General features: G+C 40.3%; 1 protein-coding gene and 1 long non-coding RNA gene across 4 annotated transcripts in view; both read left to right on the top strand.

The window, feature by feature from the left end:
- Nucleotides 1-16,090, top strand: part of cspp1a (centrosome and spindle pole associated protein 1a) — a 40,570-nt gene that overhangs the window by 22,851 nt on the left and 1,629 nt on the right. For 2 of the 3 annotated variants that reach the window (XM_088642297.1, XM_088642296.1), the window contains 17 exons: nucleotides 68-186; nucleotides 1,111-1,210; nucleotides 2,737-2,845; nucleotides 4,317-4,464; nucleotides 5,054-5,197; nucleotides 5,384-5,496; nucleotides 6,643-6,792; nucleotides 7,507-7,653; nucleotides 7,948-8,055; nucleotides 8,257-8,323; nucleotides 9,286-9,412; nucleotides 10,444-10,583; nucleotides 12,214-12,351; nucleotides 12,628-12,671; nucleotides 13,025-13,088; nucleotides 15,150-15,256; nucleotides 15,470-15,617. In XM_088642297.1, coding sequence (XP_088498423.1) covers nucleotides 68-186; nucleotides 1,111-1,210; nucleotides 2,737-2,845; nucleotides 4,317-4,464; nucleotides 5,054-5,197; nucleotides 5,384-5,496; nucleotides 6,643-6,792; nucleotides 7,507-7,653; nucleotides 7,948-8,055; nucleotides 8,257-8,323; nucleotides 9,286-9,412; nucleotides 10,444-10,583; nucleotides 12,214-12,351; nucleotides 12,628-12,671; nucleotides 13,025-13,088; nucleotides 15,150-15,256; nucleotides 15,470-15,617 — 1,973 coding nt within the window. Of the gene's footprint in view, nucleotides 1-67; nucleotides 187-1,110; nucleotides 1,211-2,736; nucleotides 2,846-4,316; nucleotides 4,465-5,053; nucleotides 5,198-5,383; nucleotides 5,497-6,642; nucleotides 6,793-7,506; nucleotides 7,654-7,947; nucleotides 8,056-8,256; nucleotides 8,324-9,285; nucleotides 9,413-10,443; nucleotides 10,588-12,213; nucleotides 12,352-12,627; nucleotides 12,672-13,024; nucleotides 13,089-15,149; nucleotides 15,257-15,469; nucleotides 15,618-16,090 lie in introns of all 3 variants that reach the window. The other variant, XM_088642295.1, reaches the window with a different exon arrangement.
- On the top strand, nucleotides 8,331-9,211 carry LOC148655602 (uncharacterized). Its single transcript, XR_015940747.1, has 2 exons — nucleotides 8,331-9,120; nucleotides 9,155-9,211. It is a non-coding gene; the product is annotated as an uncharacterized LOC148655602 (long non-coding RNA).

Raw genomic sequence — 16,090 nt, 5'->3', positions numbered from 1 at the left:
ATATTGTCAGATCGCTGTCAGTGACACCAGATTCTCACCTGACTGACTTGATCAATTTGCTTTACAGAATTGCAAGCGTCCCTCCTCCTCCTCCCCCCACACTGACGGACACTTACAGAACGCCTTATGATGAGGCCTATTACTACTATGGAGCTAGGAACCCACTGGACCCCAGCCTGGCATATTGTAAGCATGTTTTCACCCTTTGAAATAGTTCAGATTCCCTATAATAAGTGGGGTCTTTTCAGTTTGTCTAAGCAGTAGTGAATACTTGTACTACTGACTTGAAACGCAGTTAAAATTCATGTAAAATTCATTCTCTAGACCTTGTTTTCTAACTAGTGCTTTGTTAAATGAGAGGGTACTTAATTTTATTGAGAGCATATTTCTTTTAACTTTAAGGCTTTTGGCTTTATTAATGATTTTATGTTTATGTGCACAGTAAAGACTGACAGGGTCTCCCTGCCTGCTATCATTTAAAGTCTGTATGTTTGATGTATACAGACCTGGTTATATATGCATAGGCTTTAACAGAAAGGTTTACAAATGAAGTTGACTAGGATGCTTCAGACACCAGAATTCATTAGGTATCTGTTCTGTTTCCACTTTGATAATTATACATAAATCTGAGCTATATATTCATATATATTTATTTCAGACCAATGCCGAAAAATTGGAAAAAAGATTTTCCATTTGTCTGTTCTGTCTGGATGAGAACAGTGTACATAAACAATAAAAAATTATCAACACATAATAGCTCTTCTTATCTCTATGACCAGGGCGGCATGGTAAATGGACTCTCTGTAAGAAGCCAGATGAATCTGTGAAAATGAAATCTTCAGTGCACCTGTTTCTGCTTGAATTTAATTTAGGTTTCAAAATCAAAGAAAGTATTGTATCTTATTTTGGTTCCAGATTCTCTGTTCGCTGAGTGCACTTGAAAATGTCCAGCCCCATCTTCAAAAAAAGGTATATGGGTGGGCTATTTGTAGGTCAAGGCTTTCAGTGAGAACAGAAGCAGTACTACGGTCTGTAAATCATCAGTGTTGTTGAGGAGGGACTGTATATTTCAGAGGCGGCTCTAATGCTTTCCTGTGTTGAAACTTACAGATGGACCTGGGGCATTGGGTGTCCAGCCTATACCTGTAGTGAACCCTCATTCTGGGGTGCAACTGCTGAACCCACAAAGCCACCTTGGGACTGGAACACAGTAAGTGTTGCTCTCCGAGGAGGCCAGAGTTCATTGTCTTTTTAGCAGATGACATTTTATAATTTTGTTTTCCTGAGATTATAAAAAAATAGAAATGCCAGTTATTTTTGTTATATCCGTCCGATCTGGATTCCCGGCTCCAATCCCTGCGACTCCACTCTGCGCAATGAGGGAGTGTAGACGGACTCCTCTGATTCGCCCACCCTTAAGCCACTTGTGTTTTAACACATCACAGACACCTCATGCCAGTACTGGAGGATTAGTAGGGAACCTTTATTGGTGTTCTGAGAGGAGCATTTCTCATTGATGTCCTACATGCTCATGTAAGTGACCAGAAAGCTGCAGGGACTGCTTTGAACTGATTGCCATGTGGAGGCCCTGACTGACTAATCCCTACCCTCGACAGTGCTCAGACACTTGCGTGTCACTGCTTTGGGAATTCTGGTCACAGTCGGCACAGGGACATTCTGTAACTTGGGACCAGCGAGCTCTCCCTGTGTTTGAGAAAGTGCCATTATTCTGGAGCCATTCTTGAGTGCCTGTTAGGTGTAAAACGTATCAGATTTTGTGCAGCTGACAGCATTTTTTATTTAGCAGATGACAGGTTTAATATTCTTGCTTTTCCTATGTAAATACAGTCATGCCACTACTGACATTAGCGTGTATCCTTTGCGAGGTCCGTTGAAATAATGGTAACTCCTGAAGCTTAAAGACAAGACAGTCCTTCCATTTCTCATTCTTCTTGACCTCTATTAATTTGATATGTTTAATACCTGTATTTATCCTGCTGTGCTTTGTCTGTAGGATGAGATGTTTTCCCTTGTGACCAGCAGGGGGCAGCATTTTCCTTCAAGTTCAGACAGACACTGTCAAATCTCTTGTAGAAGTATTATGAGATCAGTTGAGATCAGGTCTCACTCCTTGGGGATACAGTGCATCAGCCAAGCTAGACTGAGTCACCATTACTGCTACATTTCAGTTCTTGACATAGGAGCATTGTTGGAATCCATCCATTTTTCTTCTACTTCCTACACTGAGTGCATGCTGGCTGTAACATTCTGTGCACTTGTACAAAAAAACCCCACAGAAACACAAATGTACTTTAAGAGCAAGTTCATATTTTATCACTGTTTTATATGTGGGTCAGAAGTCTCAGGTCTCTGAAGATTCCTGCTGTTTAGGTGTAGTTTGTATCTAGTGAAGAGGAAAAGGGGTTTGAGTAAATGGGCCTCACTCTTATTCACAGATGCACTTGAATTTTACTGAAGTATAACTTCAGCTTTGCACAACTACTTTCACTTGAACCATGGTGTCATTTTGGTATGGAGTTGATGGTTAGCTTATTTTTGGTGGGTTGTTTATTGACTACATAATTTTACATGCAGCTAAAATTTTATGTGAAAAGTACGTAAACATAACCATGATTGTTTAATTCTTCTCTAAATACCATTGCTGTGAAAACCTTTTATTGTTTGCCTTTGAATTAGTGGTCTTGAAATAAAAAACTACATTCTTTTTAAATCCAGACTAACAGGGCAAGGTAAATCTACATCTGGAATTGGCATTTTTCCAGTGGAGAAGCCCAGACAGCCGAAAGACAGCATGTTAAGTTACCAGGAGGCTCTGAAACAACAGGTAGGGCATCAGACAAATACATTTGTAAGCTCCTTACATTGATTTGAGGGCTTTTCAGCCAATATTTACGAATAGCCAGCAGATCAGGTGAAGTGAGAAATCACTTTGACAGTTTGAATGAATAGGGGAACGTTAAGCAGGACAAATTGTGCAAACCGAGAGTGTAATTTAGTCAGGAATTAATACTCCTGCTTACTTCAAGATCCTGGTGTCTTAACTAAGTAGTCACGTCCTTGATTTAACATAAATCTCTCTTTATCTTCATGCAGATAATATAATTAACTTGAATTGAATTAACCTTTATTAACCCTAAGGGAATTGCTTGCCCATCAAGAGCTCATAGAGGTATAACATATATGACAATGATAAAATACAACAACAATACAATACTTAATGCAAGACAACATTTAACAACATTGCTCAATCAGTACTCTTCCAGTACCATAAGATTAAAGAACAGACAATTAGAATGTAAAGAGTACAACAACAACCTTTAAATAATTTTTTCATTGTTTGACAATTTAATGCTTTTAGGTGTAGCTTAAGTAAATGCTTTCTTTGTGTTTATACAGAGGATCTGGTACCTCCATGCAGAGCATAGGAGAGTATATTCTAAAATGTGTAGCTGAGAGAGGTCATCTAAGATTTTACGTGCAAGATTAATATGTTGCTTCGTTAGACATGTTACTGAGTCCAAGGATGTGCCAGTAATCTTGCCACCAGTCCTGATCACTTTGTTCAACTTATTTTTGTTCTGCATGGACAAGACACTTCACCAGCTCTGAGTGCAAAAGGGTCGAATGCTTTAAATAAAACTTACAAAGTGTCAACACTGTGCTTTCTACATTAAAACTCCTTAACTTCCTTAAATAAAGGTTTTGTTGCACATTCAAATACCTTGCCTCTGTATTGAAAGTAATTGGTACTAGTGTTGAGGTATTCGTGTTAATTTGCTAGCTTCCGGATTCAATGTAAATTATGCCAGATGTGCAAAATTTAACAGACTAAGCAAGAGTAGTCCTTTCAGTAAATGAGTGCACTTGCAAATAGGATGTGATATTTGGTTGCTTTCTTTGTATAAATTGTCCATAGTCCTTAATTGATCTGCCTTTAAAAGATGTTAATAAGTGATTAGTAAATGCAGTCTTGTTCTGTTGTCTGTTCTGCATTTTGCAGTTTTATGCTTAAAGAAAAGTATTTAAAGAAAAGTTTCTGAGCACTGATTGCAGAAGATAACACACTTTAAAAAAGTAAATGTGTCAAAGACTTTGATTTCCAGCTTCAAATGTCTGATTAAGATTAGTTATGTAGCATATAATATGTAAATACAAGAGCTCATAACCTTAAATAGAAACGGGTCCTGCTGTCGTCTGTGGTCCTTTTTGGTATAACCCTCTTTACTAGCCCTGTAAAAACAGCTGGAGGACATTTTTAAGAAGTGCAGGACATTATGAGGCTATCTATACTGCAGATCCAAGAGCAGCAGGAACGCAAGAGGAGAGAGAAAGAAGAGAAAGAGCGCTATGAATCCAAGCTGGAAGCAGAGATGAAGGCCTATGACCCCTGGGGCAGAGGAGGAGGGGGAGCCCCTCTTAAAGACGACCGGGGGAACCTCATCAGTACGTCAGTTCCTTCTGTCATTCTTCACTATTGCATTCGCTTTTGAACTCCTTGAGGACATGTGCTATAGCTCTGTTACAGCTCTCAGAGGGCCATTCAGATCCAAAGATTTGGGTTTTTAAACCTGTCAATGTTAAAAACATTAAAAATCTTTACAAAACGTATTTAAATGCAGATCCCTGGATCGTGGAATTTTTTGGCTTTCAAGGCTGTTATCCTCCTTGGGCTCATTACCTACCTTTCTAGCACTTTTGGCACTTCTTGAAGCACACAGACCCAAACAGGGAGCAAGCAGTGGGGCCGGGGAAGAAACTGAAGTATTCCCCCAAACATCAAACGGATAAATTATATTTCTTAAAACAGTAGAGCATTTTCCCATCAGCACCTAACCCTTCTCCTTCATTTGGAAAATGAATCTGCGGTCTCTTTTCCATGAAATGAATCAATATTTATGATCAAATTGAATGATGAATGTTTTGCTTCAGCAGCCATTACATATTTATAATATGTAGATGGGGGGGATAGCTGTCAAAACAAAAAAAAATGTGGTTCAGTGTGCTGTAACAGGCTGAATGATTACGTTTCCAGCTGATCTGAATAGAATGCACAAGTCCAATGAAGAGGCGTACACAAACCCTGAGGCTCGCGACAAGAGAGCTGTGGTGTCTGTCAGCAGGAACGTAGCAACGCCCAGAGACGAAGCTCGAGCCCCCTCCGCACATCGAATATCGGGTAAGGCCGTGTAGTTTTTTTTTAGCACCCTCCTTTAGTCTGCCAGCACTTCTTTGCATTTTTACAATGCTGAGAATTATTGTTCTCTTTCTCAAACACATGCTGACAATACAGATTGGTGACTCGGTTTATTTGATGGCAGTGTAGATTGGTGACTCGTTTTGTTGTTTTTTTTTGTTTTGATAGGTTTTTCTTTTGCCTACACGTCACCCTTCGCTCGAGGCAATGTGTTTGCAGAGGTCCCCACCCCCCAGCAGCTCCATGAGCAAGACAAATACAAGGACTACCTCAAACAACAGGTACCCACTGTTGCAATCACACAAAAACCAGGACCTTCGCAGTTCAACCAGCAGTGGTTTTGCACTTGCATCTACAGAGTTTAATAGTAAATTATTCTTTCCCCAATCATTTTGCCGTGTAACTCACCGTTTCACAGATCCTACCTCTTTATGATTTCTTATCTATTGCACATCTCCAGTCATTGTTTACACGTCTGTATTGTTTACATTCAAACTGTCTACATGTTTACTTGCACATTGTCTACTGTTTGTTTGTATATTGTCTTGATGCACTGTTTGCACTTTGTTTTTTACACTTGTTTTGCAATCGAGAGACTTCCTTACAGGAAGAATTCCATTGTACCAGTACCGGTTCCGTATGGCTATAAAGTTCAAGTTCAAGTTCCTTGGAGAAACCCAGGAGTAGAACAATGGAATACTTTTATGTACATTTTACTATTTCTCGTTTTAAATTATTTGGTGGTGGTTATTAGTGCAGTTACTTATCTTTACAGTTGGAGGTCTGTGAGTAAAACCCGGAGATTGAAAAGTCATCAGCTTCGATTATACTATTGGCATATTGGAACACTCAAGGGGGACTCAGATCTATTACAAACACTGTGCTACACAGTACATACCGTATGCACTGCATTACATCAGTGGGTCATTGATTTAAAAACAAAACAATTATCATTAAAGCTGATCTAACCATCTTTTTTTTCGGAATCCCAATTTAAAATTTGTACATTTTAGTAACAGCACTTAATCGTGTAATTATTCCAATCTATGTTTACTGAGAGGCACTAAATGTGCAACAAATGCTATTAATTCTAATGCTTATTTATTGCATTTGTAATGCCTTTCAGTATTTTTGACCCAACCCTTCAAAATGTTAACATGGGGTAAAAACTGCTTTTGCAGTTTAGCTCTTCATCTCAAAGATGGTTTTTGTTCTGCCGCAGATTTAATCAAATTAAAAAGCATGATTTCTGCCCACAGAATTAGTAGAGGGGAATTTGAAGGCTGACAGAGTGGGGAATGCGGGTGTCTGATCTTCAGGCATGGAATGGACTCAAAGGTGTAAAATCAGGTTTAGGAAGTGCTGTTTTCGCGGGGACGTGACAAAGAGTCTCTCGGAGTGCTAGCTCTGTCTTCGCTCGCTTCCAGATCGAGGAAAAGCGGCGTAAGCAAGCGGAGGAGCGCGAGAGGCTCCGGCTGGAGGAAGAGAAGGAGGAGAAGCGTCTGGCAGAGCAGAGGGCGAAGATCCAGAGGGAGTACGAGGAGGAGCTGGAGAGGAAAAAGCAAAAAGAGCTGGAGGTCAGCCTCTGACCTGAGGACTGTAGGGAAGACCGTGTTACTCTATACTGTGACTGCTCGTGTGAGGAACAGCTGAATTGTACTTACAATTTCAGATTATAACACCATGAGAGTAGTCTTCTTTACAGATTCATTCTTCATTAATGCAGACAGCACTAAAGCAGATGTCTTAGCCACTTGCTTTATTTCAACAATGATGAAGTGTCCTCAGTTATGTAAATTCCACAAGGATTATACATAAAGCCATGAAGTATCTTTTATTTAACATGTTTTATTGGAAACATAGCTGACATGGGATAGAAGGAAAAGCTTTTGAGTGGATCTGTCAGGTTATTTGACACCTTCACATTAATGATGATAAAGAATGCTGCTTGAGGCTGTACTCTGTGTGGTTATCTATCAAACGAATGTACAGTACTATTGTGTGTATGAATTCAAAAATTAAATACAAAACATTAGTGGTGCTACAGTACTTCTACTATGAAGGAAGTAGTTTCATACGTGTAGATCATCCACCAGCTGAACTGATGTGGTGATTCCCTTGCTGTCAGATAATTTTTGTGTATTCCTCAGAGTACATCCTTCAAATTTCCAAACAATTTACATACCAGTAAACATTCCACTGGGAATGACGCCTTACATCTCCAGGTCCCTGCCGCCATTGCCCCTTCCTTTATCTCGCGCTGCTTTTTCTCCTCCCCCTTTCCTCCTCAGCAAAAGCTGAAGAACGAGGAGCTGGTGCAGCAGGCGGAGGAGCGCCGCCAGGAGGCCGAGCGGAAGAAGCGCGAGGCGGAGGAGAAGGAGAGAGAATCTCTTCAGCGAGAGCAGTACGAGAGGGAGAGACAGGCTAGACTGGAGGAGGTCAGGGTCACAAGTCTTTTTCCTTCAGGCATCTGTTACCTTGAAACTCACAAGCCTTTGGCATAATTTCTTTTAATTTCTAAAACATAATGACTGTGAAAATGAAAGGTGGGTTGTTGTAGGTTTGTGTTGCTATAAGGCTGTATGGAATTCAACCGTGTGTCGTAGCCACGCGTGATGAAGGAGAACACGGGCAGCAAGCCGCGGTTTCCCGAAATGATGCGTCCTCGGTGTATTGGATGCTTTCCCACCTGATCGTGTTTTTTGTGAGCCCACATTTGCTGTTGCCTACAGGTCCCACGGCAGCCATCTCCTCCGATTCCAGCCTTGCAGAAGAGGATGACCTCCCAGCAGACTCCCAGACCTCCGTCTATCGACAGCCGCCACTCGACCGCTGTGTCTGTGAGTCAGAGCACTGTCTGTAAGCCTGGAGACTTTGTGTATTGCAGCATCACTAGATCAGTGTTCTTCAACTCTGGAAATATGATCAGAATTTGGTTATTTCTCATGAAAAGATGGTAGATTACGAAAACTAGCTGTTTTTTTTTGTAAAGCAGTAAAATAAAACTCCTTGCAGTCACTCCGTTCCTTCATCTTTCTCAGGAACGCTCGCAATCGGGCGCTCGCTCCCCGCCAGTGCCCGCCAGGAGGAACCAGCTGCGAGCTGCAGGTGAGACTGCCGCCCAGGGCAGGGAGAGCCCAGGAGTCCCGTTCAAAGCACTGCTCACATTTATTTAGTTGCTCGGTTTTCAGTTCTGAGTAGTGGTTTTGACTGATAAATGCGAGCAGTCTGATTTAAGAAAAAAAAAAGTTTTGAAAGAATGAAACCATGCTTTATCATCTTATATTAGAAATATGACAGAAAAAGATCTTTAGTTTGTATGAATTTCCCTGCTTTCTCAGTTGCAGCTTTATTTGCTGGTGTTATTCATCCTAATTTTGGGGATTACAAATACTGTAAACAGTACATGCACCATAGATTTAAAAAATTATTAATTGCAGAAGAAAAACAAAGCAAAAAACCTGACCACACATTACTACTGCTGCAAGACGACGTTCCAAAATGTATGCAGTCCTCAGAAACCTTGAAGGTAGACATTCGTTGAGCTTAAAAACATTGTACATTTTAACCTCCTGAGAAAAGCTAGGTTTTGTGTCCAGGACCTGTGTAATATACCTATGCATACAGATATATTGGTAATATATTATATATAGTTCAGGTGGGTAGCTGCGTCAGCATGCGTGGGCTGCAAAGGAACAAGTAATAGGTTTATTCCATGCTGAAAAAAAGAAGAAAGAGAACACAACGTTTCGGCCGTGGAGCCTTCTTCAGGTGTGTCAGAAGTCTCCACGGCCGAAACGTTGTGTTCTCTTTCTTCTTTTTTTCAGCATGGAATAAACCTATTACTTGTTCCTTTGCATTTTATATATAGGTTTATTACCAATATAGGAATAATAACAATATAGGTATATTACCAATATAGGAATAATAACAATATAGGTATATTACCAATATACCTATGTACTGTATGTTGTTGGGCTAAACCTCCACACACACGCATGCCCGTCTGTCAGCGGGCCAGGTTTCCACCAGGTGTTAGAGTGAGTGTGTGCTGGCATGTCTGCCTGCAGAGGACCAGCAGGGGGTGATCAGCGAGCTGTCGGTCCTGAGGAAGCAGCTGCGCAGTGAGCAGCGCCGGCTCGAGGGGCAGCTCCTGCATCTGGACCACGAGGACCTGGACACGCCTTTGTCTGGCAGGTAGAGACAGGCTTGTCCAGAGCAGAGCTGGGCTGGGTGCTCTGCCTCGTTCGGGCCCACATCAACACGCTCGTTTCCTGTCAAAGTGCGAGTTGGTCAACGGCCTTGAGCTCGACATTGACCTGTAGATCCCAAGTTTGAATTTCTTTGCGCTCTCACCTTAAAACCAATCTTTGTAAAGTGATGGATTTGGAGCAGAGATGTTGTTTCGTTTCCTGAGACTATGCTCTTGACAAAGAACCTTTTCATATTTCCTTATTCCTAATCTGAGACTACGAAATTGCCTCTTGATAATTCATCAGTCATTTGTTGCAGCTTCACTCCCCATTTTCCTATAAAATTCCTTTAACAAATACCTCAGATTCCCCTCTGCTGTGTTTAATTTGAAACTGTTTATTGTATTTGGGTATTTGTAAATTGGGTTTCTTCAGGTATCAACATTTTGTTTAAATCATGTTTTTTCTCATGACCTCAGCTAGTGATTTTTTTTCTTTTCTCATAATGCTGCTTCAGCGCTATGTCTTCAGCATGTTTGTGATTATAAAGTCCAACATAAATGTTGCCATCTCTTTTATAAAGTGTGAGTAGTTGTCACATGAAAATATTAATGGTATACCTAGTTCTGACTGAAACTACTATCATGTGATTTCATTGTTACTGGCAGATTCACTAACATTTACACAGCAACCTTTAATATTAATTTTTATTATCTTATTCTTCTTATTGTCTTCCCCACTAAAAGGCTTACAGATAGGTGATATCTGATACTAGAATGATAATTATGATTACCTATTGATAATGGATGACAATGTGAATTGTTCCTTTCAAAAAGTGATAAATTACCGTAGAGTCGGATTAAGATAATGTGGGGATCCTAGAGGTATTAAAATACTACCTGTTCTAATGTAAGATGTCAGGCCCCCAAAAATCTATTTTTAAAGCTATAAATCCTTGAAGTCAACAATATTATGTAATTATGGTCACGACATGCTGTCTTGATCGGGGGTGCGGTGATGCTCTGTTGCGTGCAGGCGCAGAGACAAGGCGCAGGTGGATGTGTTTGACATGGCCAGACTGCGCATGCAAGCTCCTGTCCGGAGACCGTCCACCAGAGCGCTCGAGCCCATGAACATCCAGAACATCAGGGAATTCAACCAGCTCAAATACAGAGGCAAGTCCACAGACCTGCTTGCACACTGAAAGTTTGAGTGCCTTTCTTTAACAACCGTCTACAAAATGTACAGTTCTGAAATTTACAAATCTCTTAAATGTTTTGAAGGTCTGATAAGACCTTTATGGCAAGTTTGTATCCAGATGCATTCATTAAACTGGTATAATATTAGTCTTCTCAACCACATTGGTGATTTACACGGCCCATTTAGGGGTTATTTCTTGATGTTTTTTTTTCTTACCTTTGGCTAGTGGGCCTTTAGAATTCAGTCTTACCCTGAAAATGAAAGATTTTATTTCTTATTGGTAGCTTTAGGTATTTCTTAATAATAAACTATATTTCTTATTAAGTTTTAAAGAGAAATTGTAGTATTTCTATTCTGCACAGGATAACTGTGCCTTAGGTTTAACACTATGTTAAAATATAGTGAAACCATCTTAGTTATCACTTGTATATCTTGAACAGCCACATTCCTGTATGCATATACTTTCAGTTTCCTGTGTATAAGTCTGAACCATCAAATCTACTACTTCATGAAGAGAGACGGCAAAACACCTGACTGGAGTTACAGAAATACACCAATCAGCCTCAGAAAGCAGGGCAGAAAGAAAATGGGGGAGGCGTAGGCTTTTTTTGTTTTTTAGTTTTAAATGTTAAATGTTGTTTTCCTTCATGGGAATACAGAATTATTGAGAAAAAAGTCACTCATTGCTTGGTTTGAGTCTTAACTCAGTTATAAGTCTGCTTTGGCCAAGAGTTCTCAAGCAGTAGAGCACAACTTCCCAAATATCAGATGGATTGATTAGGGCTTGATTTCACCCAGGGATTCCTCAGTCAAAACACTGCACGCTCACCCAGGTCCCCAAGAGCTGCTCTGAAGGCTAAGAAGTGTGCCTCAGTCTTCAAATCACTTCTTAAAGCTTGTCCAACAAAAAGTAACTTTAACAGGGGAAGTATACAGTGGTGTGAAAAAGTGTTTGCCCCCTTCCTGATTTCTTATTTTTTTGCATGTTTGTCACACTGAAACGTTTCAGATCATCAAACAAATTGAAATATTAGACAAAGTAAACACAAAATGCAGTTTTTAAATGAAGGTTTTTATTATTAAGGGAAAAAACAATCCAAACCTACATGGCCCTGTGTGAAAGTGATTGCCCCCCCCGTTAAAACATAAATCAGCTGTGGTTTATCACATCTTTGGAAAGCTGAGTTCAGTTTCTCTAGCCACACCCAGGCCTGATATCTAGATTGGATAATGTACTTGAATGGACTAGATGAGCTGAATGTCATCCTCTCATTTGGAGTCTGTCTTATGTTTGTGGGAATATTGATTGTGTTTGGTGTTACAGTGACTGGTCCGCAAGACCGCTTAAGCAACCCGCTACACAGCAGGAACCGATGGTGACCGCCCGAGCTCCAAAACTTTGACTTTCCCAGTGGATTCCCTGTGCAGTGTGATCTCTGACTATGAACAAGATGTTAGTACCACCACAGCAGGAAAGATTTTCAGTTTCCTGCTCGGAACATTATTATGTAGGAGTTATAAGTGGTAGGTTACTTCTGATGTTTGGTATACAGCGGAGAAGTCAGTTTTGGTTCATGGTTTTTTTTGGGCGGACTTGTGTTGCAGACAGCGAGTCCCGGGAAGAGGTGCGCCAGGCGTACCCCGACCCCCCCAGCGACGACCGCGGCCTGGAGATCCAGCAGCAGGCCCTTCTCCGCGAACAGCAAAGGAGGATCAACTCGCTGAGGAGGAGAGGAGGCACTGGTGAGAACAGCCAGGGGAAACCGGAGAGTCTTGTAGGGAACGTCAGTTGGAGACGCTTCTTTTCTCTCTCGGGGTTGCCAGGCTAAACCGTCAGTGGACATGGGAGCTGCAGAAGTATATTTATGTACATTTCCATACGTGTGCATAAGTGGGCTTAATGAGAACTGAAATTATAAACATGGGAAGTTTAAATGCAACTTTAAATGCAACAAGTCAGTTGTTCTTCAGACTCCACGGCACTTGAACAAATTTTTCTTTTGTTTTTTATTCCTGCAGACGATTTTGAATTCTCTCATGCGGGACATCAAAAACATCACTTGGTAAGCAGCATTAATGTCTGTCATATAAAAAAATCACATCTACCTTCCTGACGCCGGAGGAGTCTTCAGGTTTCAAGTTTTTGTCCACACGGTGGATTTTACAGATCCCTTTTCTGCAATACATTTGCAAAGGCATAAAACAGTTATAGTATGATAATATATTATGTTATCTGCCCCACACCCAGCTTTTGTTGAAAAAGATCTTAATGTTGGTTGGGATATCTGTTTTATTTTTCACTGGATATGTTTCTTTAGTACAAATATCTCCTATTAAGATGTGCATGTAGACTCTCAGCAACATTTTATAGAGGAAATGGCTTTCATTGGTTCTAAACTTTGGTTTATTCCTCTAGAGAATGGACTCTGCAGCAAAGCCCTTGAGAGGATCACTGTTAGAATCCGAGAGTGCTTTCATTGGTAAGTCTTTATTTTCTTCTTCACAAACCTGTCAAACTTCTCGTCCTTCTTATTTCATGTTGTACTTATCTTTGTAAATCATAAAAGTGAACAGCTGTCTCCACTAGTTTGATTGTGAACTACTGAACTGTGGCACTTCTCTTGTCTCTTGGTAGAATGCCATTAGAAAGGCCCTTAATGGCAGAAATGGAGTTCTTTCATCTGAGTGCAGCAGAGCTGAAGAGGTTTGAATATCTGGTATTTCTTGACAGCTTGATGGGCAAAAAAAAAAACAGAACCCGTATGCCTGTCAGTGTAAGCATAGCTGAACTGTAGCCATGTGCCAAGGCTGATAGTGCCAACGTCGAGCTGTAAAATACATGAATGTTAATGGCTTTAGTTCTGAAGTGGAGTAAGGATAACCTAACCAAAACCTTTATGCAGGTGGCTTTACTGCTAAAACATAAGGTTAAAACTAAACTAAGCCTATTTAGTATTGTTAACTCAAGGCAACTACTAAGAATGATCTGGCAATTGTAGATGTTACTGAGGTAAAGAATCACTAAATCCTTTTTAACTATTAATTAATTATAAATTGATATTCTAATTCTTTCTTTGCCTCATTTTGATACCCTGCCCTTCATATTATAAGAGCAAAAAAACAACAGCATTATACTATACATCATTAAGAAGCTAAACACTGTCCTCCACATTAATTAATATCCCTGAAGAAACAGGAACAGTAAACACGAAAAAACCAAATGGTTAACAGACTGGGTCATGTTTCTTGCTTAAAAATTATTAAAGATAAAAAATACAGTGAGCTGAATAGAATTGATCAGAACAAGGACATTTTTATAATTGCTTAATTCCAGAAAAAATGAGGGTGCCATTTATTCACCCTCCTGTAGTTAGTATTTTGTAAAACAGTCCTCTGGGAGGGCTTGCACTGATTAGACACGTCCTAGACTCTGCTACTGTACGAGTCTGTGGCTCTTTAGAGAGATTTATGAACCTTTCTCCATGTAGAATTGCTGTGAGTCATTCAGATCCTTTGGTTTATAGTAGTGAACTGCCATCTTGAGTTAGAATCAGTGCAATTGGAATAAGGTCTGAAGACAAAGATGGCCAATTGAGAACAAAGCTTGAGCTTCTTGGTAGAACAAAATCACATGTCTGTTGGAGTTCATTTTCCCCTGTTATGACGAGGGGTGCGGTAACAGGTTAACCAATTCATAAAAGCCCCCAAAATTATAATAGACTCCACACAATATTTCAGAGTGGGCTTAAGTGTTTTATGAACAATAGGTTCATATTTTTGTATGCCAAGCATAATGCTGATGAGCATATCCAAAAAGACGAATTTTCATTTAATGTAATCATAAGACATGGTCCAGTTGCCATTGAAATGACATCTAGCTCTTTTTGTGGGTCTCCCACCGAAGAGGGTTCTTCCTTCCAACTTGGCTATGAAGACTGCATCCATGCAGGCAACTTTGAATGGAAATTTTCACCAGCTTGTGTTCTGAAGAGATCACTATCTTTTACATCTCCAACTGTTGCCTTTGGATTTATGGTTGCCACCCTAACCAATTGTTTGGCAGCTTGTGGTGACAAGGTGCACTTACATTCTCTTTTCGGTAGGGTGAGCACTATAGAGCAGTAGACTTACAATTCTTTACAAATTGACACTATAGCGGAAAGTCGTAGATTGAGTTTTTTGTGGATTATTTTTTAGCCATCCTGCTACCTTTAAAGGCCAATGTTTATTTGTCTGCAGTTTTCAAAGAGCCCATTTGATCATTTGCAATTCGTTTGCTTTCTTTGTGTGCTTTGATTCACATCTGGAGTCTTCATTTAGAGATGACTAACCAAATTGCTCAAATACTCATTCACCACTGAATCTTGCAGGACCATCACTGCCTGTCCCGATTCTTTTGCTTGGCCCTGCTATTAATGGTAGATGCATTAATCTGTTTAACATATTTAAAAACGTAGCCTTTTGGTAGAAATCTGTGTTATGCTGCAATCGTGATTTATCACCGAGAGGGTCCTGACATTTCTGCCCTTGTCGTCCAACAGGTACCGCTGGAGAGACGTTCGCAGTGCTGCCAGACACTGACCAGAGCACACGGCAACTGTCTGCAAGGGAGCGCAGGAGACAACACAAGAAGATGGACTTTGATCCTGTAGGTGCTCCACAATTGTCAGCTTTTTGCACACTTATCCTAAACCTAGGCATAATCCATAATATCTGTATGCCTACAATAATTAAGATGGCAAGTCCTTACAATAAAACTGAAAATGCAATTTGCAATGATCTTGATGCTTTTAATCAATATAACACTTAATTGTGCAAAAGAAAAAGTCTTTGATGCCTTCTGTTCTGGGTTGGAATCTAGGATAAGGGAGCGCCCAGAGAGCTGAGAGACCCTGCAGCGGAGGCAGACGCGTACTCTCTGGCCAGCCTCAATATGGACCAGCTCAGGGATCGCAACGAGCGCAGGATGAGACGCCTGGAGGACCTGAGCCATCAGAGCTGGAGGACTGGTGAGTAACCCCAAAAGCAGAATCACCACAGCTTTGTTCTTAGTAGTCCTCTCTATACTGTCCAGATCATGACCCCGTGGATAGTTCATCAGTTCAGAAAAGAGGTATTAGGTGGAAAGAATTCAGTGTAATATGTCAAATAGAAAAATAAAGCACTTTACAGGGAGACAGAAAAGTGATGTTTGGACTGTCGCACTGCTTAAAACAAGTCATTAAGACAATTCTGTTTAAAAACTCATTTATTTAATAATAGGCCTCATTTGTAAAAAAATAAAATTCCAAAAAAGGCATTAAGTAAAAAACAGGCTTTGGTCAGACTTTTTTATTTTGAAATGGGAAATAACATATTAGTTCTGAAAATATATTTGGTATATGATGTATCTTTTGAAAAATGCCTAGGAAATAATCGCCAAAAAGATGGATTTTACACGAAGGTGCATATACTTAAGACACAGTCACTGCTTTTGCAGGGT

The sequence above is a fragment of the Lepisosteus platostomus genome, chromosome 8 (genome assembly GCF_059453375.1).
Source record: "Lepisosteus platostomus isolate fLepPlt1 chromosome 8, fLepPlt1.hap1, whole genome shotgun sequence".
Lineage (NCBI taxonomy): Eukaryota > Metazoa > Chordata > Actinopteri > Semionotiformes > Lepisosteidae > Lepisosteus > Lepisosteus platostomus.
The sequence above is the reverse complement of the archived record's forward strand: the minus strand, read 5'-3'. Positions and strand labels throughout refer to the sequence as shown.